Genomic DNA, 27,714 nt, shown 5'->3' with positions numbered 1-27,714 from the left:
CTATCAGTGGTGAGGGTGGGATTGGGAGTTGGACAGTGGGAGAGATGAGAACGAGACACCAGTGAGTAGGCTGGCTTGAAAAGACTGGAGCATGTGAGCTGGGTATCATAGGGGAAGAGAGTGGATAAGAAGGAAGGAGAGACCACTGAATGCCTTAATGGTTAGGAGTTTCTGCTTGATAGAGAGAGGAATGGGTAACTATTGGAGATTTTTTGAGTGGATAGGGCACAGGCCTTGGGAGTCAGAAGGTCATAGGTTCTAATCCCTGCTCTGCCTCTTGTCTGCTGTGTGACCCTGAGCAAGTCGAATTGCCCGAATTGTACATTCCAAGCACTTAGTACAGTGCTCTGCACATAGTAACTTTCCTAATAATTATGATTGAATGAATGAAGTCATTTCATGTCTCTACCTCAGTTACCTCATCCGCAAAATGGGGATTGAGACTATGAGCCACACATGGGACAGGGCTTGTGTTCAACCTGCTTTGCTTGTATCCACCCCAGTACTCAGTACAGTAAGCATACAGTAAGTGCTTAATAGATACCATAATAATAATTATTTTTAGGGAGAGGTATGCAGTTTGACATTTTAAATAGATGAAGCAGGTAGCAGAGTGAAGTATAGACTGGAGAGGGGAGAGAGCGAGGGCATGGAGATCAACAAGGAGGCTAATGTCAGGCTATGACAGGTGACTGAACCAGTGTGGTGGCCATTTAGGTGGAGCGGGAGGGGAGGATCTGGAAATGTTACAGAGGAAGAACCATCAGGACTTGACCACAGACCGAATACGGAGGTGGAAAAAGAAGAAGGAGACAAGAATAGGGAATAGGGCTCGAGAGGTGGAAGGGGTGGTGTTGTCAACTGTGATAGGCAAATCAGTTGGAGGAGAGGATTCGGTAAGGAAGATGAAGTGTTCTGTTCTGGAAGTATTGAACTTCAGCTGTCAGTGGGGCATCCATGCAAATGTTCTCCTGGGGGTAGGAGGAGGTGTGAGATCGCAAAGGGGGTGAGAGGACAGGGCTGATGAGTTAGATTTGGGGTACATTCATGAAGAGGTGGGAGTTGAAGCTGTGGGAGCCACTTGTCAGCTGTGTGACTGTGGACAAGTCACTTAACTTCTCTGTGCCTCAGTTACCTCATCTGTAAAATGGGGATTAAGACCGTGAGCCTCAAGTGGGACAACCTGATTACCCTGTATCTACCCCAGTGCTTAGAACAGTGCTCTGCACCTAGTAAGCGCTTAACAAAAACCAACATTATTAAGGGAGTGAGTGTATGTTGAAAAGAGGCCTTAGAACTAAGCTTTGAGGAACACCCACAGATAGGGAGTAAAGGAAGAGTTGGTGAAAGAGATTGAAAAGGATCAACCAGAGAGGAGAAAGGAGAACGCAGGAGAGGACTGGGTCATCAAAATCAAGGTTAGTTGGTACGCAGCAAACAAAATGCATAAAGTGGGTTGTAGCCCTTTCATGATAAAAAGGTACCCTCCCCCCCATCCTCTCAAATGATTCCACTTTTAACACAATAAAGTCCTAGCATGTAGAATCTCAGTTACAGATAATTCATGAGACTAGCCCTTTGGCTTATTGCAAGATTTGTTTAAAAGAGAGAGGGCCTGATTTAGAGACTGAAGAAGAAATGGCAGTCTAATAAAGGTGAGTTTTTCTGTAATTTATTTATTTCTTTGTATTAATGTCTACCTTCTCCTCTAGGCTGTGAACTCATTGTTGGCAGGAAATGTGCTCATTTATTGTTATATTGTACTCTGCCAAGGGCTTAGTACAGTACTTGGCACAAAGTAAGTGCTCGATAAATACGATTGAATGAATGAAAAAGGAGCTTTTTCATTTGAACACAAGGTATCCCACTTATTATGCCAAACTTTATGGTAGTGTAGCCTAGTTTTATTTTTTCACCAGAGCTCAGCCGCAACCATCAAGAAATATTCATCTCATTTTAAGGGCATAATTAATATTCAGTAAAGTTGCCATAGGGGGAACAGAACACCCAGCCCCCATCCAAAGGGGCTCCATGAGTTAACTACTATTCATCTCCTTGCTGAACTCTAGCTCAAATGTGCCAGCTTCTTGAACCAACTTCATTGTAAGCATCATCCCCTCACCCTAGTAAGTCATTTCCAAGACGCAGAGAGATGGGCGCCAATGCAGCATGGGGGTTCTGGAAGTCAGGAGATCTGGGTTCTAGCCCTACTTCTGCCACTGACTTCCTGTGTGGCCTTGGGCAAGTTATTTTCTGGACCTCATTTTCCTCATCTATAAAGTTGGGGTGACACTTGCCTACCTGACCTCTTGATCTACTAATCTACAGATCTACCGATCTACTGATTTTGATTTTTTTTATGGTATTCATTAAGCACTTACAAAGTGCCAGACACCGTACTTAGCACTGAAATAGATATAAGCTAATCAGTTTGGACAGTCTTTATCTTGTACCTATTCCAGCACTTAGCACAGTGCTTGGCACATAAAAAGTACTAATATATGCTGTACCATAAGTTATCCTAGCTAACTACCTAATTCAGTTGCATTAATTGAGCATTTATTGTGTGCAAAGCACTGTACCAAGCACTTGGAAGAGTACAGTATCACAAAATACAGACACATTCCGACCCAAGACGAGCTCACAGTCTGGAGTCAAGCAATCTAATGCTTGAAATACCACCCAATGGATGGTTCTGGAAAAGACGAGAAAAACTGCAATGACGCCCTGTTTCTCTGAGACTAACCATGGTTTAGCCCAAGGTGATGGTGCTGATATTAGAAAGTTATCCATTATCAAAGCCAAAAAATAGGAACTAGTTGGGACCTCTCATTTGAAATCAAGGGTTATTGGAAAAGCATTTCTTAGTTTCAATCTGTTAAATAATTTTCTCTTATATTTAGCAATGCTAGTAGCAGCCTTTGTATGCTACTTTCAGTGATGCATTAATAAAAGCCTAAGATAATCATTTGACTTTTTAAACCTAATCAAAGTAATTAATTATTGTGGCATTTCTCTGTTCAGATCCTTCAAGCTATTTTAGTCAGGCTAACTTCTACAAAAGAATTTAATTAGTTCCTTACATTTCCTTTTGAAGCCAGGCTCCCTGCTTAGCAGTGATAAATGTTAATCCAAAAATTTGTTATTGTGAAATTTTTTACAATTTAGACTAAAGTATTAAAAATGGGTTTTGCCATCATGAACCGTGTGCACAAAAATTCTGTCTGCATAAATATGACAGAACGACAGGGCAAGCATGTTCCAATGGACATTAAGGCGGTCATTAAAGAGCTGAATCTGGGAAGGTAATCAAATATAGCTGGAGGAGACTTGCCCAGCTGGGATTGTTTAGTCTGCACATGTGGCTGCCTAGACAGCAGCTCCGCCAACCCATCCCGAGTACCACAGGTTGGCAAATATAGACCGTTTCAGAATGCTTAGGCTATTTGAGTGAGCTATAATTGCAATGAAGAGTCAGAATTTTCTAATTTTCATGGCTTGGTGTCAGAGTACTCACCATTGCTGACAAACAGCCCTGAGAACACTTCTCTGAAGCGAAGGACCACCAACTGCAGATAACACCAAAAATGGGACGTGCTTGTGTTGCCATTCCACCAACTTCACTTTTCCTCTCTTCCTCTTCTCTAAAAATGAGCCAGGATTTACCTAGAAGCACTTTCACTTCAGTGATCATCTCCTGTTCTCCCTTGTCCTTCAGTTCTGACAAATTGCAACGTTCTTTCTAGTTTGTCGTTAAAGTCCTTGAGTTCCTACTTTTCTCCCGTGGTTAAAAGATGAGAGTTCTCACTCATAACTTCCTCCCCTAAATCCAATATTTCGTTTGTTCCTCCAGACTGTGGCCGAACCACACCAAAGAGGCTGCCCTGTTTAACTCTTCTTAATATGTGGAGTAAACCTAATGGCATTAGACAATAATTCAAGGGAAAAGCCATAATTACCCCTTGGATGCATTCTAGAAAGATGACCACATTCGATGCACCAAGAGAAAGAGAGATTAATGAATCACCAAAGTGTATTAACTGAAAAGCCACTGTAATTAGTGTTATAATCTTTACGGAAACAGTAATGAATATTAAAAGAGTTTGAAGATGAAACCACTGAAGCATTTAAAACTTCAGAGTAATTTTTGGTCAGGAGAGAATATTGAGGTTGTTTAAAATATATGCTTCAAATTAGGGCATCTTATGGAGCAGAAACCTTATCTTTTTAAAATAAACTGCCGCTTCACCAAGATCAACATGGACTGCACAGAATAAAAGCTACCAGATACTGGAGGGATGGGGCTGTCTCTGGGAAGATTTGTGTAATATAAAAGGCCGTGTCTAGCCAGTCCGATAAAGAGCATACTCTTAATAAGTATCCATAACTTAAATGCATAATCAATAGGCTGAGAAACAGTGATAAAGGGGCAATGCATGGAGATGTTGCAACCAAAAAAGGTTAAAATGGGACAATATGACTTGAAGCTATTCTCTTTAGCACTTCCAGCTTCATGATGACCTGAGTGTCTTAATGAGAGTTTCTGATAAGAGTCCAGAATCTGGACTTATTGTGTGGATAATGTATTTGTTCTTGGGGTTTGTCCAGTCAAAGTTTTGGGGATAGAAAAACGCATTGAATTTAGGGATCTGCTCTTCCGCTCCCTTCTTAAAATTTATGGATACTGGCAAAGACTGCTTATCTCCTACATAACCCAATGAAGGCAAACTAAAATTTTGATGTTATTTTTTAAACTTTGTAGTTGCCGGTGAGACTTTGCTTTTATTGACATAATAATAATAATAATTATGATGATTATAGTACTTGTTAAGCACTAGATGCTAAGCACTGTACTGAGTGCTGGGGGAGATAAAAGACAATCAGGTCAGACACAGTCCCCTTGTCCACAAGGGGCTCACAGTCTAAGCAGGAGAGAGTAGGGTTTAATCCCGCATGGCTCAGTGGAAAGAGCACGGGCTTGGGAGTCAGAAGTCATGGGTTTGAATCCCGGCTCTGCCAGTTGCCAGCTGTGTGACTGTGGGCAAGTCACTTAGTTAAGTGTGCCTCAGTTACCTCAACTGTAAAATGGGGATTAACTGTGAGCCTCACGTGGGTCAACCTGATTACCCTATATCTACCCCAGTGCTTAGAACAGTGCTCTGCACATAGTGAGCACTTCACAAATACCAATATCATTATTATCATTATTATTATTCTGAGGAAACTGAGGTTCAGAGAAGCTAAGTAACTTGCCCAAATGACATGGCAGATGAGTTACAGAGCTGGGATTAGAACTCTGGACTCCTGACTCCCAAGTCTGTGTTTTTTTCCAGTAGGCCACACTGCTTCTCTTGTTCACCAGAAGCTTTATCTAGACACTAGAGTGTTTTATAATGAGCTTCTTCAGCTAAGCCAGAGAACAATGACTCCCAACTACCCCAGGATCTAAGGGACGCCCTAGTGATGTCTGGCACCTTCAAAGGAGCACTTATTCTCTTAGGCTACTGGGGGCCCAACTAGTGCACTGCTAAATATATTGTGCTTCCACTGCTGGGATTCATCAAATGGTTCCCAAGAGAGATGAAAGAGCAAATGCTCCTCCTAAAGATCAAGTTTCCCATAAGGGAAAAACCATGGAATCAGGGGATTTGAACCCAACAATTAAAGGGGATTTCTTAGTATGCCATTTTGAGCAAATGTTGCCTCAGTTCCCTCATCTCTAGACTGGTTGTGGGCAGGGAAAGTATGTTTATCGTTATATTGTACTCTCCCAAGAACTTAGTACAGTGCTTTGCACACAGTAAGTGCTCATTAGATACTAGTGAATGAATGAATGAATCTTCAAAATGGAAAATCAATACCCGGTCTCCCTCCTACTTAGACTGTGAGCTATACACCAAGTACAATGCTTGGCATATAGTAAGCACTTAACAAATACTAGCGTGGCCTAGTAGAGCATGGGCCTGGGAATCAGAAGCATATGGGTTCTAATCCTGGCTCTGCCTCTTGTCTGCTGTGTGACCTTGGATGAATCACTTCCCTTCTCTGGGCCTCAGTTACCTCATTTGAAAAATGGGGACAGACACTGTGCCCAACTCTTTTTGCTTGTCTCTCGCCAGTCTTTAGTGCAGTGCCTGGCACATAGTAAACGCTTAACAAATACCACAATTATTATTGTTAAATACTACAATTATTATTATTCTATAAATATGAGAAGACAAAGGGAGGCAATCTAATGACACCACTCAATGACAGAGTTAAGGTATTGGATGACCCAGTGTTCTGAAAGTCATGGGACCTATTTTCAGCGGAGCCACTAACTTACTACTTGCCCTCACACAAACCTCTGTTTTCTCTCCAGAAAATGGGAAGAATATACTTGATGCCCAGCTCCCAGGAATGCTGCAAAGACTGAATAAGTATTGGCAAGTAGTGAGCGGTAGAACCATGAGTTCTGAGGAGGAAAAGACACACCAGGAATTGTATATTTGTGAGGTATTGTAAACATTTTGGTGCAAATTCTGCAGTTAGTCAGGCCAAATCCTAAACTGAACCCTGGCTTCAGCTGCTTACAAGGGCTGCAATTGAGCACCAGTAGCACGGAGATCCATCATGGAGGCTCAGAGACCCAGAGAAATTCTGGAGAGATTAGGAGATAACTAGCGATGGAAAAGAAATGATAGGCCATGATTTCTGGATGGTAAAAATTACTATCACGGCAAAGTTCTAATACCGCAAAACCATCATCGTGGATTACTGTATGTAGTACTTAATGGAATAAATGGAACTAGAGATGGAAAAGATTTCCTGGTTCATTATGCTTTGGTGATGGAGGAAATAAGAAGAAAGGAGGGACAGACTTGGACCAGTCCTTATTGTGATGCTCATTCTTTGACCTAATCAATCGATCATATTTTTTGAGCATCTATTGCGTGCAGGGCACTTTTTTCCTGAGTACTTGGCAATGTTCAATAGAGTTAGTAGATAAAATCCTTTCCCTCAAGGAGCTTACTCCATGCGGTAGAAAGACACGAGTAATATAGTTCGCTTCTCCTGGGAGAGGATTTCTCAATTACCTTTGGAGGTTATAATTTTGAGAATCAAGTGATATGTTCCTCTGTTCCTTCTCATTCCAGTACTCCTTCCCTTTTCCTCTTTGCCACACTCAGTGAGGCTTCTGGCCACCCATCAGCCAGACCTGACTGAGAAGCAGTGATGCCTAGTGGAAAGAGCGGGAAAGGACCTGGATTTTAATCATGCCCCCTCCTCTCCACCCATCCCCCACTTGTCTGCTGTGTGACTTAAGTCACTTTACTTCTCCGTGCCTCAGTTACCTCATCTGCAACATGGAGATTAAGACTATGAGCCCCATATGGGACAGGGACTATGTCCAATATGGATTATCTTGTATCTACCCCAGTGGTTAGAATGGTGCCTGGCACATGGTAAGTGTTTAACAAATGCCATTAAAAATACATAGACTACATTAGCAGATAGAAATTCCTCACACAGAGCGTTTGAGGTTTAGGCCACTGCTCACCTGAATCAGCAAAATTCAGTACTGACAAATCCTAGATCATGAAGCGCGCTGACGTTTCCCAATTATAAAGTGGGCAGCTGCAATAACCAGAAGCAGTAACTGTTATGAATAACTAGATACTTCATCTACCTCTCAAAGATGTCATTTTTCTGCATCTTTTCTAAGTGTAAGCAATGCATATTGATCCACTAGAGACCATTTCATATGTGCACAGTGCAAATATGGCTAAACAAAGTTATCTGCCCAATGGAACTCAAAAATATTTCTCAATTAAATTTCAAACAGACCTCAATGTGAAGGAAATTTAATTATGTTAGAAATACAGAACACAATGAAATGACCATCGAAATGACTTCCAGGGGTTTAAAATGTTTTTCTTTTCAGACAATTTAGTTAGTGCAACCTCTTGTATATCTATGTTAGGACAATCTCTTAAAAAAGTAAGACTTGGAAATCAATTTGATTACCTCTCTGAATTAAGTATGCACAAATGAGAGCAATTGAGATCAATATAAATCAGGTTAAGTACCCCACTGTGTACAAGACCATTATGTAACTAGAAACTATTTGAATGAAGATGCAAATAAACACATTGTCAGTGTATACAGCCAGTGTACATGCACAGAGAGCATTTCTATCTGCCACCTAGAAATGATTTTAAATTTTAACTCAAAAAACGCTTAAGAGGAATCCATCTGGAAGAAATCTGGATCTGAGGGAAAAGGAAAACGCCTCCATACAACATAGGATGTGAGATGCACAAAAAGTGGTCATAAGGCTAACACTGCAAGTTATAATATTATACCAAAATGAACTAATTATTTATGAAAATGAATACTATTTGGTCCTTTAAAAATACTCCACCAAAATGGGTTTAAATTCTACATTCAAACACTAACACTGAAATGGGTTTGGAACTAGGAATTTAGAGTTTGGATTTTGGAATGAAGCATAGTGTAGAGTAAAAATAGTTAATTTAAATCTGGAGGCTGTTTATGGTATATTAGCATCCAGATGCTTCGGGGCTGGTTCAATTACAATATATGCATATACATCTATTTTTAACTGAAAAAAGAAGGACTTTAAAAAGGGACATGAAGCTATTGGATGCAAGGGTCTAGGCCAACTGAGCATGTGAAAGAAGCATAGCCTGTCATTTGGTCATGACCTAGTGGAAAGAACACAGACTTGGGAGTCAGAGAACCTGGGTTCTAATCCTGGCTCTTCCACTTGCCTGCTGTATGATCAATCAGTCAATTATATTTACTGAGAAGTTACTATGTGCCTAGCATTGTACAGAATAACAATATAACCAAGTTGGTAGATATGTTCCCTGCCCACAGCAAGCTTACAGTCTAAAAGGAGAGTCTAGATGAACCTTGGGCAAGTCACTTAACTTTTCTGAGGCTCAGTTTCCTTATCTATAAAATGAGGATTCAATACTTATTCTCCTTCCTACTAAGACTGTGAGCTCCATATAAAAGGTCAGGGACTGTGCCCGATCTAATAATCTTGTATGTACCTCAGTGCTTAGTATAGTGTTAGGCACATATCAAGTGCTTAACAAAAGTGCAATTATTATTATTTCTGCACTAGAAGACAGAACAGTAGAGCTGCATAATCTTGGGTGAGTCTCTTAACCTTTCTGTGTTTTCTTTAAAATTGCAGTGGTGATGGGGATGATGATGATGCTTCTTTACTTCCTAGAAATATTCAGTAAATCAAAGAAAACAATTTATTGAGCGCTTACTGTGTGCAGATCAAAGTACGAAGAACTTGGGATAGTACAGTATAACAATATATCAGAGTTGGTAGACATTCTCCACACACAATGATCTTACGGTCTAGAGGGGGAGGCAGACAATAATATAAATCAATAAATTATGGATAATTACATAAGTGCTGTGGGGATGATTCAGGTGTGAATAGAGGGAGAAAATCAGGGTGACACAGAAGGGAATGGGAAAAGAGGAAATTAGGGCTTAGTCAGGGAAGCCTCTTGGAGGACATGTGCCTTCAATAAGGCTTTGAAGGAGAGGAGAGTAGTAGTCTGTCAGATGTGAGGAGAGAGATTGTTCCAGGCCAGAGGTGGGACATAGACAGAGTTTGGGGAGAGATTAGAGGAGATCAAGGTGAAGTGAGTAACTTGGCCTTAGAGGAGCAAAGGGTGTGGACTGGTTTGAAGGAGGAGAGCTATGAGGTCAAGTAGGAGGGGTCAAGCTGACTCAGTACTTTAAAACCAATGGAATGGAGTTTCTGTTTGCTGCAGATATGGATGGGCAACCACTGAAAGTCCTTGAGGAGTGGGACAACATGGACTAAACAATTTTCGTAGGAAAATGATCTGGGCAGCAGAGTGAAGAATTGACCGGGGCAGAGAGAGACAGGAGGCAAGGAGGTCAGCAAGGAAGCTGACAGTCATCAAGGTGGGTTAGGATAGGGGCTTGGCTTAATGTGGTAGCAGTTCAGATGGCAAGGAAAGGGTGGATTTTAGTCATGTTGTTCAAGTTGAACTGACAGGATTTCACCATAGATTGAATATGTGGGTTGAACGAGAGAGAGGAGTCAAGAATAACACAAAGGTTACGGGCTTGTGAGGAAGGATGGTGGTGTTGTCTACAGTGATGGGAAAATCATGGTAGGGGAGAGGGTTTGGGTAGGTAAGGAGTTCTCTTTTGGACATGGTAAGTTTGAGGTATTAGTGGGACATCCAAGTAGAGATGTCTCGGAGGAAGTAGGAGATGTGAGACTGTAAAGAGAGCGAGAGATCAGGGCTGGAAATACTGAATTGCAAAGATGTGGCAGTGGAATCCATAGGACCAAATGAGTTCTCCAAGGGAGTGTGGGTAGATGGAGAATAGAAGGGGACCCAAAACTGAACTTGGAGGGATTCCCACAGTTAGGGGGTGAGAGGCAGAGGAGGATTCTGCAAAAGAGAATGAAAATGAGTGGCCAGAGAGACAGGGGGAGAACCAGGAGAGGACAGTGTCAGTGAAGCCAAGGTTGGATAACGTTTCCAGAAGAAGGGAGTGTCGGTAGGGTCAAAGGCAGCTGAGGATTCGAGGAGATTAGGATGGAGTAGAGGCCATTGGATTTGGCAAGAAGGAGATCATCTGTGACCTTTGAGAGGGCAGTTTCTGTGCAGTGAAGGGACGAATGTTGTGGAGATGAATAAAATGATATATTTGAAGAGCTCCTTAGACAAAAGAGGATAAAACTTTCAAGTTGTACATTCATATATTTTCAAAAGGCTACAGATATAAGAAAATGGATATGCTTAAGAAAAGAAGGTTTGCTAATGACAATTTTAAACATTAAACTGAGACAGTGAGGGAAGTTTTATCTTCATTTGGATGTGGTCTTTTAGAATCAAAGCCAGTGAAGGTGCAAAATTATCCTGAATTTGGGTTAAACAAGGTATTGAAGTGACCTAAGAACACTCTACAGTCCTGCTATGACCATACGAGGATTCAATTCTATGGGGAATACACTCATTTCTTTTAACTGATACATTAATTTGACACTCTTAGTCCATTTACTTGCAAAATATCAAGTGCTGACATGGATATTAAAAATGAAAATGGTTTTCAAGGATCATCAAAATAATTTAATAAAGGAAATCATATCCTCTAATCTGTTACATAATTTTAGACATTGGCTTTTTTACTCGGTTTTATAGAAGAAATATTAATAATGTCTTAAATAAAATCACTTTTGTTTAAATGAGTAATCATATGCACTATTTTTTCACATATTAAGTCCATGCCTCATTTCAGGTTGACATGAAAATCCATTTTAGATTACGTAAGCAATGATTTCAGCCAAAGGTCAAAACCAATATGTAGAAAAATATCCTCTCTTAAAGAGAAAAGAACAAAAAGAAATATCAGAAACAAATTAACTTATAATGAAATAGATGGTGTCTAAGACTAAAATAAAAAAGATACTGAAATCCAGAGACTCTGTCTAAACAGGTCGAGATTCTCATTTAACATTCCGTTTTCCACTGTAGATATTTTAAGAGCGTGAATGAGCTTATAGCTCTATCGGTATCGGTCCTTTAAGAAACTAAGATAGTTACAGGTACAGTGTTACCCTGAACTTGGTTAAACAGATCAATCAATCAATCAAGGGTATTTGAGTGCTTACCGTGTGCAAAGTACTGAAAGAACAGTATCTACATATTTTAGAGGCTATTAAAATAGAAATTATTAATTTGAACAGATAAAGATTGCAATAATTACCTTAAAATTGTTATTATTACTTATATTTTAATAGCCCTCTAAAATTCCCCAATTGTCCTTGAAATTTTGATGTAATGAATGCCAAAAATGGAATCCAAAAATACTTTCACTATTCAAAATGTGGATATCAATGCTATTGATTTCCTAGCCACTGAACAATTCTTTTATTTTTCTATTGGTTTGGTAATTTTGAAAGCGGGCAAGATACTAATTCAAACTGGAGCATAATAACATATGCAGCTTAAAGGCCATCCAAATGGAAATCAGAAGGAAATGCATTCATTCAACCATATTTAAGTGGTTACATCGTGCAAATTATTGGTAATATAAACTACCCAGAGCAAACACTGCATGTAAACAAGATGTAATGATGAATATCAGACAAAACAGAAAGGCAGCTCTAAGTTCAGGGCTACAGCTTCTAAAAATAGGAGTGCTGTAATGGGACCAAAAAGCTTTCAGAAATGTATGTTTGCAATTTGGAGATTTAACATGATTTGATGAAACTGTTCTGACTCAGAGCTCTTCAAACACTTTTAAGAGGCAGTTCTCTGGCATTTTGGAGCAGTCGGACCTGATCCAACTCTGTTTTGCAGCTGGAATTTAGGTACCTAACCCCCCAAAGGATTCTTCCTTTCCATCCCTATCTCAAATGGCTTCACCACTATCAGTTCTTTTTCCTTAACAAGAGGTGATTTTAAGATCTGAAGATGGATTTTTAATTTGGAGAAAAATTTTACGCTCGAATGAACCTTCACATTAGCTTGTCAGGTTCACTTTCTCAAAATGGTTACAAGTCTGCCTCTTCCTCCTCAACTTCCAGGAAAGCCCCCTGTAGCTCTCAAGAGCAGAACCGATGAGCAGGAAGTAAACAGAAGCTCTCTGCCCTGATCAATTATAACAGCTCTTTTGTGATGGATGAAAAAATATGGATTTGGCCCAGGCCTGCTGGGCATACTCAAAAAGGATCGTCAGATTCCTCTCTGCTAGATACAGAATAGAAGTCAAAGCAATTGATTGAAGAAGGCTTGGTTCAGGGGTCAGTGCCCAGTGTCAACTCTCATTCTGGCCAAGGCCATCTGACTCTTTCCATGACCTTAAGCAAGTTACTTAATTTCTCTACTTCTCTGGAGAATGGTTTTCCTCTCCATAAGAGAGGACTCATTTTAGTGAATTCTGGGCTTCTAAACCTAGTGAAACCAATTCCACAACTGGACTTCTAAATTTGCCCAAATCTAGTAATGCCAAATGGGGGTGGGGGGGGGGGCGGGAAGGAGGGAGGAGGAGTTGGGGCAGGGTGGGGGGAAGAGGGAATGTTGGTGTGAAAAGAGGGGTAGTCTCCATTTTAGTTTTCAATCTTAGATTTGGCTTACAACTACAGGGCGAAGAAAACCTGCTCTCTAAAATACCATTAAAGTCCAAAGTCAGTCAATAAACACGAACCTGCATATGCTTCTTGGGCACAGAGGCCTGTAAGCAAGAGGAGTTGGATTAGAAGAGAGTGCGAGGATATCTAGATATTCAGTATCGAAAGAAAAATCAAAATCTGGAGGAACTCAGTGGCGGAAGATTTCCCTTTCTGAGGGAGGCAGCGAATCGGGAACGAGGAGGGAAACTCCCCCAGAAATGGCATCTGTTCTCCTTATCTGAAGAAGAAGATCATTTAGCCGCTTTTGTCCCCTTCGCCACACGCCGCCTTCTCTCCTTTTATTGTCCCTGGCCTCACGCAGTCGAGCAAGGAGGCAGCCCAGCACGAGAGAAAACCCCGAGACTCAGCTCTCTGCGGCGCAGCAATCTGCAGAGCTGGTGCCATCGGTCAGAGACTCGTCCAAGGCTTCAAGCCAGTTGGTCTCTAGAGGCAGAAACTTCTCTGATCTCAGGCCTTCGGCTCCCCAGGTTTGCAAAACCAGTAACTGTTCGTGGTCCTGAAATCCAGGCCAAAGACCCAGCTGCAGCAACAGCCCCGAGGCGTCTTGCTTCCCGGGACCCCGGGCCTGGAATAAATGGCCACGAGAGTCTGGAAACATCTGCCGCCCACAGAGCTACAGCGAACAGCACAATTTAGCTGTTATTCCCACTGAATGCTTCGGTTGAATACTACGCCCGACAAGCCGATCGCCTTATTTATTTGCTATCGCGGTCAGGCTGTTTCACCTCTTCTTTACCCAGAGCCACCACTGGGTTCTTTGCCAGACAAAGGAGATCGTTCGTTTGGGGGTTTTTTGTTGTTGTTGTTGTTGTTTGTTTTGGCTCTCTCCCTTACCATCCTCTTTTCCTCCTCTCCCCGTCTCCGGGCTCTCATAGACACCCTTCCACTTATTCTCTCGTGTGTTTTCCTAGTAGGCAGCAGACTGCAATCCCAATGGAAAAATAAATGAGTACATCCTATTCGCCACCCGCTACAGTTGGCTGTCTCCGGCTGTGGATTGGTAGAGAATTCGGTTATAGCAGCAGACCACTAGGGGTTAATGATAATAATGTTGGTATTCGTTAAGCGCTTACTCTGTGCAGGGCACTGTTCTGAGCGCTGGGGTAGATACAGGGTCATCAGGTTAGAGAAGCAGCGTGGCTCAGTGGAAAGAGCACGGGCTTGGGAGTCAGAGGTCAAGGGTTCAAATCCCGGCTCGGCCATTTGTCAGCTGTGTGACTTTGGGCAAGTCACTTAACTTCTCGGCGCCTCAGTTACCTCATCTGTAAAATGGGGATGAAGACTGTGAGCCCCACGTGGGACAACCCGATTCCCCTGTGTCTACCCCAGCGCTTAGAACAGTGCTCGGCCCATAGTAAGCGCTTAACAAATACCAACATTATTATTATTATTATTAGGTTGTCCCGCATGAGGCTCACAGTCTTCCTCCCCATTTTACAGATGAGGGAACTGAAGCATAGAGAAGTTAAGTGACTTGCCCAGAGTCACACAGCTGACCAGTGGCAGAGGGGTTGCATGAGTGGGTGCTCTGAAAGCAAGAGGAGACATGGGGAGGGTACCTGAGCGCTTAGTAAAGGGCTGTGCACATAGTAAGCGCTCAATAAATACTTTTGAACGAATGCATCAGCTGTCTTTTTGAATATACTGAGCATGAGCCCGGCAGGTGGAGATCTAGTGAGCAGTGGAGCAGTCCTTTAGGGTCACCCACTTGTCTCCGGGGAGCTCAGTAGACCCGAATCCGGCGGCCGTCTCCAGCAGTGTTTACAGATCTGTCTTCTTCTTGATCCATGCACTGATGGAGTCTATATTCCAGCTAAAAGCCCTGTTTGCACATTTATGTTTACTGAAATGCGCAGTGATTAAGGGATTATAAATAGAAAAGGGAGGGTCAGTTGCAGGATTTTTTTTTTTCCCCCTGAAATGAATGATTGATGGTGGCTTGGTCCCAAACTGTTTAATCATCAATAACATGATTCAGCAATCGGGAAACGTAAACAAGCTATGCAACCGTTTTTATTGGTCAAGTGTGGCTGGGGAGAAGTGGGGGAGGTGAGGGGGGCGGGACAGACGGGAGTTGCAGGTTCTCTAGTTAGGATTAGAACTACCGTCGTCGTCGCCCCCTTACCCAGCCTGAGAGGGCCGATATTTGTACAGTAGGGCTATCAGTGACCTTTGGTTGTCAGAGCAGCGAACAGTTCTGTCTAGCCTAATGACACTTTGCAAGAAGCTCCGACTGAGTAAACAAAAATGTCTTGCTCCATCCTAATGGAGCACATTATTCTGGAAACTGAGCCTCTGTTCAGGCCCTGCAGCTGCCCTGCAGGTCAGTGGTACCAATAAAGTAATTAACCAATGAGGATACATACACTTCTTCCCCAGAGGGACGCAAAGGGTTTTTCGTTCGTTTTAATTTTTTCTTCTTACTAGTTTTTGTTGTTGTTGTTTAACCAGGCGTTCCTGAAGCTGTTGTGTTGGGCTATTAACATCAAACTTCACGATGAAAACATTTTAAATTTCATTACATTTGGAAAGTGTTAAACATAATATTTTAAGGAATGTACTTTTTTTTTTCTGGTTCAGTATTTCACAGGAAGAGCATTGCTGCGTGTTCAATTAACCTGAACCATAGCTGAACTCTGCCCTTTGAACTCACTAAACAGATAAATACATTAGCTCACCTAAGGAATCATTAATATTTTTCATTCTCTCTTACACCCGCTCACAAAGAAACACCAAAGAACTCCCAAAACACCTAGTGAAGCACAGCATTTAAAAGGCCATCTGTTTTTACCCGCAAAGCGATAAAGGGGAGAATTCATAAAATTGAGCTACAGTAACCGTCCCCGAAAGTGAAAATGCCTTTCAAAGCTGAAGACATCTGAATGATAACCAAAGAAAATAGTATGTCATTTCTTATTGTGTGTCATTTTAACATCTCTTATTCTGTCTGCATTATTCCATAAGCTATCGCCAAGAAGGAAAACCTGCTTTATTCATTTGCAATATGCCCTTGTATTTCCTCCTGGCACAGATCTCAGTATAGTCTTTCATTTTACTGCATCTCATTCTCATTTGAATTGTTTTCAGTAATCTATGTCTGAATAAAGATTCTCTAACATCCCTTCTTAAAATCCTATGGATTCTGTTCTTTCATTCATCAACAAATGGATCAGGCCTATCCCTAGTGCCATTAGTATTGAAATATTGTTGCACTCATACGTAAACAGTATGGTCTGTGAATCTAACTAAGCTAGCCCAACTCAATTCAATTTGAAATAATTCTGCTGGTTAAAAAAAAAAGGAAAAAGAACGTAATAACAACACTACATATAATCGTATTTCCTTATTTATAAAGAAATATATATTTATTTTACCTCTTTCTAAGTGAATCACCGTATTGGTTAGACTGAACAAAAACCACCAAAGGAATCATTACACTTTCCAGGCTGGTGTTTCAGTTTGATTTCATTTTCCACCATGCTTCCCCCTCTCTCCCTTCAGTTTCATTTTTGTTTGGTTTGGATTGTAGGCTTAATGCCGCACTATCCTAGATGAGAACACTTAAAGGAATATCACAAGCGCGAAGGGTAAATCTATTGAACGAGGGTCTTTAACTATGTGGTTTCCTTAAAGGGAAAGGTTGGATCAATGGGATCGATATGAAAGGTTTCCCTGGCCCTGCATAAAAGGGTGAGGGCTTCTCTTTTCACTGGTTTAACTTTCCTCCCTGACAAATGCAAATCAATGGATCTGTGTTTACAACAGATTTTCTAACAGACTCAACTTAGACAATGCCCAGCTCCCTGCGAGGGGGTGGGAGAAGAGGGTCTAAACTTGCTTCGGCTCAGGGAGAGCTGTTGCAGTAGAATCAGCAGCAGTTTGCTCTGAGCCCTGGGGGTGCTACTTAACTCTGCACAGGCCTGAGCAGATTGCAGCTACCCTCCTTAATGAAGGAGCCCACTTCTCATCTAGGGCCTGTTGGAAGACGGCAAGCTGCTGCCCGTGGCCAACCCTCAGCTCTCCTCCCAACCCGACAGTTGTAGCGAGAAAATCGGAACCACGCCAGCTCGCTTAGGGGAGTCCCTCACCCAAGAAGCTGTGCAAACATAAAAGGATGCCTCAGAAAGGATGACAGGGGTCCAATCACCAAAGATAGAGCAGCTCAAATAAAAATGAAGCAGAGAGCATAAATCCTGGAGATGGAGTCAACCGGCCCGCCCAGATTCTGACCACATTATAGATCTACACAGACTGATTGCCTTGGGTCCCTCCTCGAAGGAGCTGGAGGCTCCTCTGCTCCTTGTAGAAAAAATATTGACAATAGGAGCGGCAAATAAATGAGTTCCAGGAAGGCCTTCTTCTTGCTCTTTCCTAGTAGGTACTGGGCTCCTCTTGAACAGCGACATGGACCACGGCTAAAACTGTGGGTTCTTTTCCCCCTTAATTTTCCATTTCCCTTTAAAATGTGAAGGTTTTCCGAGATTACATGCCTCTAAAGTCAATACGTGTTAGAGTGAAATTATTTTTCTTCCTGCAGGAGAAAGTATATGTATATTTGATTACGCGAGCCAAAGTCCAACGCCGATTAAATTACATTGGAGGTGTTCTCCTCACCCAAACAAAGTCTGCCGCCTGCGCCAGAGTAATGCATCCTCAAACGACAGAGAGCAGTCCTGGCTGAATACAGATCCGGTCTTTTCTTTAGAATGATCCGGGTAGGTGGATTTTTTTTTCTTTTTAATATTTCCCTTTTTAGTAACGGTTTTGTTTTTTTCCGCAGTCGCTAGACATTTCATTCCTTCTCTGCCTAAAGGAACTTTGTCAACCACCTGGGGGAGGTTTTCTCTTCACCTCACACTTCCTCCGCCTCCAGAAAGGCTTGGCCAACGCCTAGGCTTTTGGGCCCAGGTCGGTGGCTCCCTCAGCAACTTATCCGCAGCCTCTCCTTTCCCTCCACCATCCCATTCCCTCCTCTCCCAGCCCCGCGGAGAGGGAGCCGAGAGGCGCCTGAAACCATGGGAGAACTTGGGAAACTGGAGACCAGAGCCCATCTTCAAGGCCCCTTCAAGCCCCTGTCCTCGCCTCAAACTCTCTTGGGTGGACTCCCATCCCAGGATAGCAGGTCGAGCGCCTTCTGGAATTTTTTAGGAAGAGCGGGTTTGGGGATTGGCGCGAGCTAATCGGCTCCAGAGGCATCCCCGAAGATCCCACTCAGGCGAGGCGCAGAGGAAGCAGATATTGTTTCTGTCCGGGACCCAGAAAGGACACCGTGGTGCTCCAGGTTAGGGAAGCTGACTTGGGAGAGGGATCTGAGGAAACCCAAAACCCCGCATCTCTCCCCTCGCCGCGGTCCTCATTGGACCGACCCCTGGTGATTGATCTGCTACCAAGTGGGGAGCTTTTCCAGCTGAAGAGGGTCCCACAAAAATTTGGGAAACTCCAATTATCTACGGCCTTCAACTCTGTTACGACTTGGGATGGTGGATTCGTTTTGCTGCTTTCGGATTATTTAAAATATAGATGATTGCCTCTGTGGCAGGTTTCCTCTCCGGTTTATTTTCTTTTTTTGAAAGGAAACGGATGCCATCTTTATACTACTGATTTCTTTAAATGTAGGAGTCTTCTATGCTCTTTTCACTCTCTCTCCCTTCACAAAATTCCGACCCAATCATGAGCACTTTTTTTTTCTGCAAATTCAACACTTTGGAGGCGAGAGCTGGGGGAAGCAAAGAGGAGAGTGTGCATAATTTACAGGATGACTTCTCAAAGTGCTCTCTTCGAAATCTCAGAAAGTTAGGACCAAATTTTACATCAGGGATCAAAGTTACTCGTTCGTCTCCTACCGAGTGCTCAGGGGCAGGGTGGAGGGTGGGGGAAGGTGGAAGAAATTGGGGGGGTGGGGAGGGCGAGAACTCCTTTTCTTCGAGGTTGCAGACCACATCCCCACCTGAAGGTCACTTGAACGGCTAATCCTGGATTTTCAAAGATGCCCCTCTGAACACCGACTCCAGGGCGTCCATTAAAGACCCCCGTTGGCGTTCCTCCAGAGACACGATATAGCCCACTCTCAGAGCAATCTTTACTCTGTACATGTGCAGACCATTGGCCTACAGACTTCCTATTTGAATGCCGTATTCTCCAGATCGACATTTTGCGATGAAAAAGTTGGGGGACTCCAGAAAAAAAAAAAAGAACACTTTCTGGTTTCTCCTGACTTCCCCACTTCAGAAGGGCACGCTTTGGAGAAGGCCTAACCCAGAGTTATTTACATTCGATGCTTAAATCCTTTCTCCTACGCGGGATTCTGACTCTTGCTTTCTAATGTTTAAAATGAAACCAGATCGTGAAATGTTCCCTAAGCTTCGGAGTTAGGTGTTACCGAAGAGGAAAAAAATTAAGTTCCAGCCTTTTCCTCCTTTGCTGTAAATTATTGTTCTGTGCCCTCAAACGTAAACTTCATCTGTTTCTAGCTGTGCTACACTGTTTTGGGAGCCTTAATAGAAAAGGTCCCGAGAGGGCTTTTGTCTACAAAGCTAGTCCCTAAAATTTTTTTAAAAGGTGAAATACATAAAGACTCCAGTATTACCTCTGCTACACAGATGATTCTGTGGGAATTTATAGTAGCCGGTAAAACGGTAAATCTCTAGAAATGAGAATCGGACGAAACGTTGACTCGTCCCTGTTTCAATTACCTTTGACAATCGGCCTCTCCGAATTTTTAGGAATGGAAGGGTTTGCAGCGTTCAGGGATGGGGAGGAGAAGAGAAGCGGCGAGAATGAGGGAAGAATAGAGGGACCGGGAGGGAAAAGGATACGAAGGGCAGCGAGGAAAGCCTTTGGAAAGGAGGAAGGTAGGAAAAGAAAGAGGGGAAGAAAAGACATACAAGGGAGATTTTTTTTAAAAAAAAAAAAGGCGGGGGGAGTAGGGGAGGGAGAAGGGAAAGGACTAAGGGAGAGAAGGGGAGACTGAGAGGGCCATGGTGGTGAAGAAGCCTGTGCTGGGAAGAACTCACCATCGGGTTTACTGGAAACTAGCCGGATCAAGTTCCAGATCAATGAAACCTGGGTCCACACGTTTATGTTATTGTTGCCAGCACAAATGCTCTTTTAATCTTCTCAACATTATCGGCATCGATCTCCCTCCAAATACACATTTGTTTGAGAAAGCGACATTACCACACGGTGGAAAGGCTGGAATAAAAATAAAGGCGGAGACTTTCTGATTTCACGAGATCCTCACTGCTTTGGTGATTTGGCGGGTGTGCGTTTCTCCTCCGCCCCTCGGCACTCTCTGCGCTCCCCCTCTAATGCATATTAGAAAGGTGTTATTGATTCACCAGGGATTTGAAGAGGCGAGGACAGTAGTGGGTTCTTCAATTATTAATCCGATCGGGCCATCGAGCAAAAATATTTTATGTCACATACCAGTGTTCTATATGTAGCTGGATCTCGTCACACCACACCAAGACTTTAACGGAGCGCGGCACCGATGTGAAGGCCAGAGGTTATGTGTCTTATGGCAATTAGGGCACACGGAGCGGGACAAAGAAGCAGCGTGGTTCAGGGGAAAGAGCACGGGCTGGGGAGTCAGAGGTCATGGGTTCAAATCCCGGCTCCGCCGCTTGTCAGCTGTGTGACTGTGGGGCAAGTCGCTTAACTTCTCTGTGCCTCAGTAACTGTAAAATGGGCATCAAGACTGTGAACCCCACGTGGGACAACCTGATCCCCTTTGTATCCTCCCCAGCGCTTAGAACAGTGTTTGGCACATAGTAAGCGCTTAACAAATGCCATCATTATTATCCATGCAGTCGGTTGTCCCGGGCTGCACTGTCAAACCATCCATACTATGCATGCTAATGAAACCGATCATAAAGTTGCTCATTTTTTCTGCTTCTCTTTCCCCCGGATGGCACTGCACTCCCGCTTTCATCGGATAGGTGACACAACCTCAAACGACGAGGATTTAAGGACGGCTTACTAACCGTGCATTCCTCAAGAAAAGCACGGTTAGAAGCCCTGAAAGACTGAAAGCTCCCTCCCTCCCCGCAGGCCCTCTCCCTCTCTCTCGTGGATAGAACGCGGGCCTCGGGGCAGACGGACCTGGGTTTTAATCCCGACTCCGCCATTTGTCTGTTGTGTGACCTTGGGCAAGTCACTTCACTTCTCTGTCCCTCTGTGACCTCATCTGTAAAATAGGGATTAAGACGGTGAGCCCTCTGTAGGAAAGGGACTGTGTCCAACCTGATTAGCTTGACTCTACCCCAGCGCTTAGAAAAGCGCTTGACACATTGTGAGCGCTTAACAACTATTATTATTATTATTATTTTCCCAGCTCTCTCGGGAGAAGTTACTCACCAAGAACGATTCCATCTCCTGGCTGATCACGCATCCAGGCTGAGGGGGTGGCGGGGCCACGGCACCTTCCCTGGTCAACTAAGGGGGGAGACCCTCCCTCTTTGCCTCCCTCCCCCCCGCCCCAGTCTCCCTTTCCTTTTTTAGGTTCTACAGCGAATCTCCGTAGCCGTGATGCCTTTTCTCATTTAAAACCTGTTCAATCTAGCTAATCCCAAAGATAGAAAAAGACTAAATGTGATTTTTATTTTCCGATCAAGGAATCTCGACTCGATTAACAAAATCAGTGAAATCGAGGATCAGCAGGTAGGGATGGAAAATATCGCCGTTTTTCAGAAGGGATCGGCTATGTCTCTTAACTTTGTTATCGCACTATAGGCTACGTTAAGGCATTACTGCTTTTCTTCTTGTTTATGGATTTATTTGGCTTTCTGGGAAATTTACCTCACCCTTCTTTAAAAGCTCCTAGGAAACCTTTCATACTGTGCTGGGGTCTCCCAAACCACTTGATTCGGTGGCTCAGAAAGGTGCAGGAGTAAGGACTGGGGGCAGAAGGGGAGAGACAGTAACAACCCTGGGAAAGACAAGAAGGAAAATATCTAAATTCCCCGCCTTGGAAGAGTGAGCCCCCCCCCCCAGACCAGACTCTGTTTCTGAGGCCTCTGACTCCCATCACCCCCACCCTCCCCTACACACACACCCCCGAATTCCTCCCTCCCTTCCTTCCAGAGGGACCCCTGGAGCCCTCCGGGCAGAGCAGTGTGGTAAATACGAAAACATCCGGAGGGCTCTTGGCAGCCACTTTCACCTTGAGTGTCAGTGAAGGAGGAAGAACCCACATCCCACGCTCTCGGTTTGTGCCTGTTTAACCCAAAGCCAAATGACGTGGGCCTCCCTCTCCAGTTCTGGGTCGTGCAGAGATTCCTATCAATAATTCATGGGGCGATGGCCTCAGCTTTTCTCTTCCTGGTCTCTGTAGCTGTTTTGAACACATAATACCTCCCCACCAAATCCCAGCTACTGCATATTTTACTAAAGGCGAGTGAACCCTGGGCAGGAATGGGGGAAAAAGCCTCCTTTGAAAAAAAAAAAAGATAACTTTCAGTGGTGGATGAAAAACAACCAGAAAATGAGGTTTTATGCTTCTGCCCCCACCCCACCCCCTGTTTAATACTAAATAAGAGAGGAAGACGCGAGCACAAACGTAAATACTTCGGAGTGACCAAATACCAGACAGGCGTGTTGGATTCGTTCAGACATCGCTTACTTTCGCTAGCAACACCTGTGTCCTCTAGCTCCCACCTACATCTCATCCTACCTTGGGTGAATTAGAAGGAAAGGTCTCAAGTATGGGAGTGGGATCTCCTTTTGGAGCGTTTTCCACGGTCCCTTCCCTTCCTACACCCTGAACGCTGATTAACATTTGGATATTAAAATGAATGCTTTTTTTTTTTTTAAGATGGTCACTTCTCTGCCCAACTGGATCCTGGAAGCAGTTGATTCCGGAGGGAGGGAGTAGAGAGGAGTGTGGAAATTTGTCCCGAAGGTGCCCTTCCTCCGCCCTCCCACCCTGTCACACTCCCCTCCCCCTTCATTGTCCTCCCAAGGGCTGCCCGGTTTCCAAGGGCTCAACCCTGCTGCTCAACTACCTCCCCTCTGCCCTGGGGAACCCAGAATTAACCCAGACCTCCAATCTCCCTCCACAACTAGAAACAAAGGACCAGCCGCGCACCTCTCCTTTTCATTTTTTTTTAAAAAAATGTTCTTGACATAGTGTATTTCATAACTATTTTCACCTCTCGCTTTCTCTCCGGCCTATAGCTATAACGCGAGCAACAGCCCGCTGGAGAGGAGGGAGAAGTAACTGCCCTCAACATTTTGCAACCGACCAGAAAAGAGGAGCATTTGTGCCACAAATAGCCCAGGCCCGCCGGATCTGGGGACGGTCTTAGGGCGAAAGCTGTTTTATTTACCTTCTGCTAATCAATACGGCGAAGCGATTAATGGCCACAGATCTGAATCACCCAGTCGGCCGGTGGAAGAGGCGGACAGGGGAACAGATATGCCTCCTGAAGATGCGTCTGCAAACGCGCTGCTCGTCACATTACCTAAATCAGCTGGTCAAAGGCTAACGAACCTCTCAACCTGGCGAAAACGCTCTGCGGTGAAGCGCGCGTGTGTGGACGACCCACACGAAGCCTCCAAAATCGCTCGACTCCGCTCCTCACTCCGTCGCTGAGCAAGTGGAAGACGCTGAATCCCGAATCCTAATGCATGCATCTTATGCACCTATGCGGCTCTCCGGCTGCGGCTCCCCAGAAGTGCCGCCGAGATTGCTAATCCTCAAGGGGGCCCGCCACTTTGTCCATCACAATACCGAAAGAAATCTTCTTCGACGATGCAGGGTTTTGAGGTTTGGGTTTTGTTTTTTTTTTGGGGGGGGGGGTTTGGGGTCTGTTTTGTTTTTACACAGAGGACTGGAAGAGCCATTGTTCATTCTCTCCCTGGGCCCTAGGTCTGAAGGAGGGAGTGCTATTTGAATACACTCTGTCCCCGTGCCTAGGTTCTTCGGCTCCGAGTTTATTTGGTAAGCACTCGAAATGCTTTCTCCCCTCCCTCCTCTCCTCCTCCCCCCCGCCTTCCCCCCTCCGAGCCAGAGGTTTAATGGAAGGTTTCTCGCAGAACAATAGAGGCCTGTACCTCGCTCGTCCGCCACTAGAGGAGGCACAAAGAACTCATGCAACCCCAGAACAATATCCCAAACATCATGATCGTTTTCTCCCTGGACTGCAAATCCACCTCTCCGCTCCGTACAGAATCAGAGGCCGCTTAATGCACGGGGTGGAGGGGGGGAGGGGGAGATGGCACTTTGACTCCTCGATGCATTAACTTGCATCTTAATTTCTCAGTCCCTCGACCGGAGGGCTTCTCTTCCGAGGGAAGCAGCGAAACCTCTCGGAAATCCCACGTAGGAAGGGGGGGGGGGGGGGGGGGGGAAAGGCACGGCGCACTCAGGGATCTGTTTCAGTGGGGGGTGGGAATGCGACAGGCCAGGCTTTCTCCTTTCCTCTTAGTCATTATGGGGGGGGGGGGGAGGAAGGTCCCGGGAGGATGCAATGGGACTATGGAAAGCTTCCGGAACAACCGAAGGGAGAGCCGCATCACCCAGATTCAGACCCCCTATCCGACCGATTGTGGCTGGCTTGGACGCGTTTTCTTTGCTCAGACAGACGTCCTGCCCCCAGACTTTGCCTCTGGACCGTGCCAGATGAAGTTTGCTTGGCGAAGACCAGAAGAGGAGCCGTCCCGTTTTGCCTAAGAAAAGCTCCCACCCCCACTTCCCGGTCCCCTCTCACGATCACCCCGCAGCCAGGCTGGGCCACCCCGTTCCAAGGGCAAATAGGATCAGACCGGGACAAGGGGAATCGTTCCCGGCAGTGACTTCCTGGGAGAAACAAGCTCCCCGTCCCTGAGCGAGGACATACAACGAGGCAGTCGGGCAACCCCCAATTAACCGCGCCTGCCACTTTAGGCTCTAGAAATCAAAGGGAAGGGGAAGAGGGTGGAAAAAAAAAGTGGGTGAGAGTGGGCCGGAGGGGAGGAATGAGAGTCTAGTCCAGGGAAAGCCCGACATCCTTCCCGGGGAGATCTCCCTTCTACCCGGGGACTTGTGGCTACTCGGACGGGCTCGGGGACTGCTTGGGCTAAAGAAAGAAACAGAGATAGAAAGGGGTTGGGGGGGGGGGGGAGAAGAAGAGAGTTAGGGAGACAGAGACGGAAGAGATAGAACTGGGGAGATACCCGAGAGAGGGGAGAGAGAGAGAAAAAAGGGAGCGGGAGGAGCAAAGGGAGAAATAGGAGAATGAAGGGAGACGAGAGTCAGGAAAGAGAAAGGAGAGATTGGAGAGACAGGAGAGAGGAGAAATGGGGAGAGAAAAAAAGAGACAGACCCGCGGGAGATACCCGAGAGTGGGAAGATAGAGAGAAAAGAGAAAAGGTAGAGGGAGGCGGAAAGGGAGAAATAGGAGAAAGAAGGGAGACGAGAATCAGGAAAGAGGAAGGAGAAATTGGGGAGACAGGAGAGGAAGAAGAGAGATAGGGAAGAGAGGAAAGAGAAGAGAGAGGCGAGAGGAGAGAAGGGGAGAGAGAAAAAGAGTCAGAAGAGAGAGGGGAGAGAAAAAAGAAACAGGAGAGGAGCGATGGGGAGAGAGAAAAGAGACGGAAGCGAGAGGACAGAAGGGGAGCGAGAAAAGAGACGGAAGAGAGGAGAGATAGTGGAGAGAAAAAAGACTGGTGAGGAGCGATGGGGAGACAGAAAGAGAGAGGGGAGATAGGGGAGAGAGAGAAAAGACAGGAGAGGGGACAGGAGGGGAGATAGGGGAGAGAGAGAAAAGACAGGAGAGGGGACAGGAGGGGAGACAAGAGAGACAAGAGAGGAGAGATGGGGGGAAAGAAAAGAGGCAGGAGAGTTCAGGGGAGAGAACAGAGACGAGAAGGGGAGAGAGAGGAGAGGAGAGACGGGGGGAGAGCTAGGGGAGAGAGAAAAGAGGCAGAAGGGGAGAGGGGCGAGAGAGTAGTGGAGGAGGAGGAGGAGGAGGGGGGGGGGGCAGCGGCTCGGCGTCCCGTCGCTAGGTAGAGTCCCCGGCTCTTTGGGGTGCGCCCCCCCGGGCCTCCCCCCGCCCCCCGCAGCCGGCTCCCTTTGGCGGGCACGGAAAAGTCTTACCTGCCAGGCGTAAGGCGGACATCCGCTGGAACTCGGGCTCCTGCAGCCATTTCCACATCCTCCTGAAGGTCTCCCTGCCCGATTTGAGTTTACTCCAAGGTTTGGGGTTTCTGAGCAGGTCGGAAAGGGTCCCCTGAGAGCGGCAGAGCACCCGCTGGGCAAAGATGGCCTGGGGGATGCTGTAGCGCTTGAGCTCGGCCGTGATTCTCTGGGCCACCTCTTTGGTGTTGATCTCTTCCAGCTGGCCGGCGCCGGCCACCTGGGAGGCCGAGGAGGAGGAGGGCGGCCGGTCCCGGCCGGGGCCCAGGACCGGCCCGTGCGGCTGCGGGTGGCCCGGGTGGTGGATGCCGTTGAGGTGCGACATCATGGCAGCGGCGGGCGGGGTGCCCAGCCCCCGGGGCAGGTGCTGGTCGCCGCGGGCCAGCATGGCAGTGTGGTGGGCGTCGAAGTTGGGGCCGAGCATCTTGTCGTGGCCCGGCGGGCCGTAGTTGTGGAGGCCCTGCTGGGGGGTGTGGAGGGAGCCCAGCCCGTTGCCCAGCGGCGCGGCGGCCAGCGGGGACAGGCTCTGGCCCATGCCGGGCATCTCCTTGTAGGGCCCGTAGAGGTTGTTCATGGCCGGCAGCCCCCGCTCGTCCCGCATGAGGGTGAAGCTGCCGCTGACGTTGCCCGACAGGCGCTGGTGGTGGTGATGGTGGTGGTGGTGGTGATGGTGCGGGTGCGGGTGCGGGTGCGGGTGGAACTTGTCGGACACGGTGGAGATGGGCGGCAGGGGCTGGAGCGGCGTCAGGGTGGTGTAGGTGTTGCTCATGCCCATGCCCGGGGGCGACGCCTCGCAGGACATGCTCATGGCGTGGTGCAGCGGGATGGACAGCTCCGGCCGGTAATCCCCGCCGCCGTCCAGGAGGGAGGCCATGCCGCTGACCACGGCCGGCCGGGCCGGCGCCGAGCCCAGGTCGGCCTGGTGCGGGTGCACCCGCAGGGAGCCGGCGCCGCGGCCGCCCGGGTGGTGCGGGCTGGGGCTGCCCAGCAGCTCGGCCTCATGGCCGGGGGCCCCTCCGGCCCCGCTCCCGCCCCCACCGGCCCCGCTCCCCCCGCCGCCGCCGCCGCCGCCCCCGCCCCCGCCCCCGCCCCCGCCCCCGCCCGCCCCGTGCAAACTGCCCAGACTTTCCATTGTCAGCTCCGGGTTCATGGCGCAGCCCTCTAGGTCTTTGGAGAGGCATCGATAGGCGGTGCAGGCAGCCTTCATTCAGTCCATCGGGGGGCTGGGGGGAGGGGGGCGGCGGGGCCGGGCCAGGGGGACCACCGCCGCCGCCGGGATGGGCAAGGACCGGACCGATGCTATCCGGGAGGGCAGGGGAGGGCAGGGCAGGGCAGGGCAGGGCAGGGCAGGGACCGACGCTGGGGATTAAGGCCTCTCGGTTGTGTG

The 27,714-nt window shown here is 46.2% G+C and overlaps 1 protein-coding gene across 1 annotated transcript in view; it reads right to left on the bottom strand.

The window, feature by feature from the left end:
- ONECUT2 (one cut homeobox 2) overlaps window positions 1-27,714 on the bottom strand; it is a 52,327-nt gene extending 24,613 nt beyond the window's left edge. The window contains exon 1 of the mRNA XM_029060233.2: window positions 26,289-27,714. Coding sequence (XP_028916066.1) covers window positions 26,289-27,534 — 1,246 coding nt within the window. The 5' untranslated portion in view covers window positions 27,535-27,714. The remainder of the gene's footprint in view (window positions 1-26,288) is intronic.

The sequence above is a fragment of the Ornithorhynchus anatinus genome, chromosome 3 (genome assembly GCF_004115215.2).
Source record: "Ornithorhynchus anatinus isolate Pmale09 chromosome 3, mOrnAna1.pri.v4, whole genome shotgun sequence".
In the NCBI taxonomy this organism is placed as follows: domain Eukaryota; kingdom Metazoa; phylum Chordata; class Mammalia; order Monotremata; family Ornithorhynchidae; genus Ornithorhynchus; species Ornithorhynchus anatinus.
This window is presented reverse-complemented; position numbering and strand designations above follow the sequence as displayed.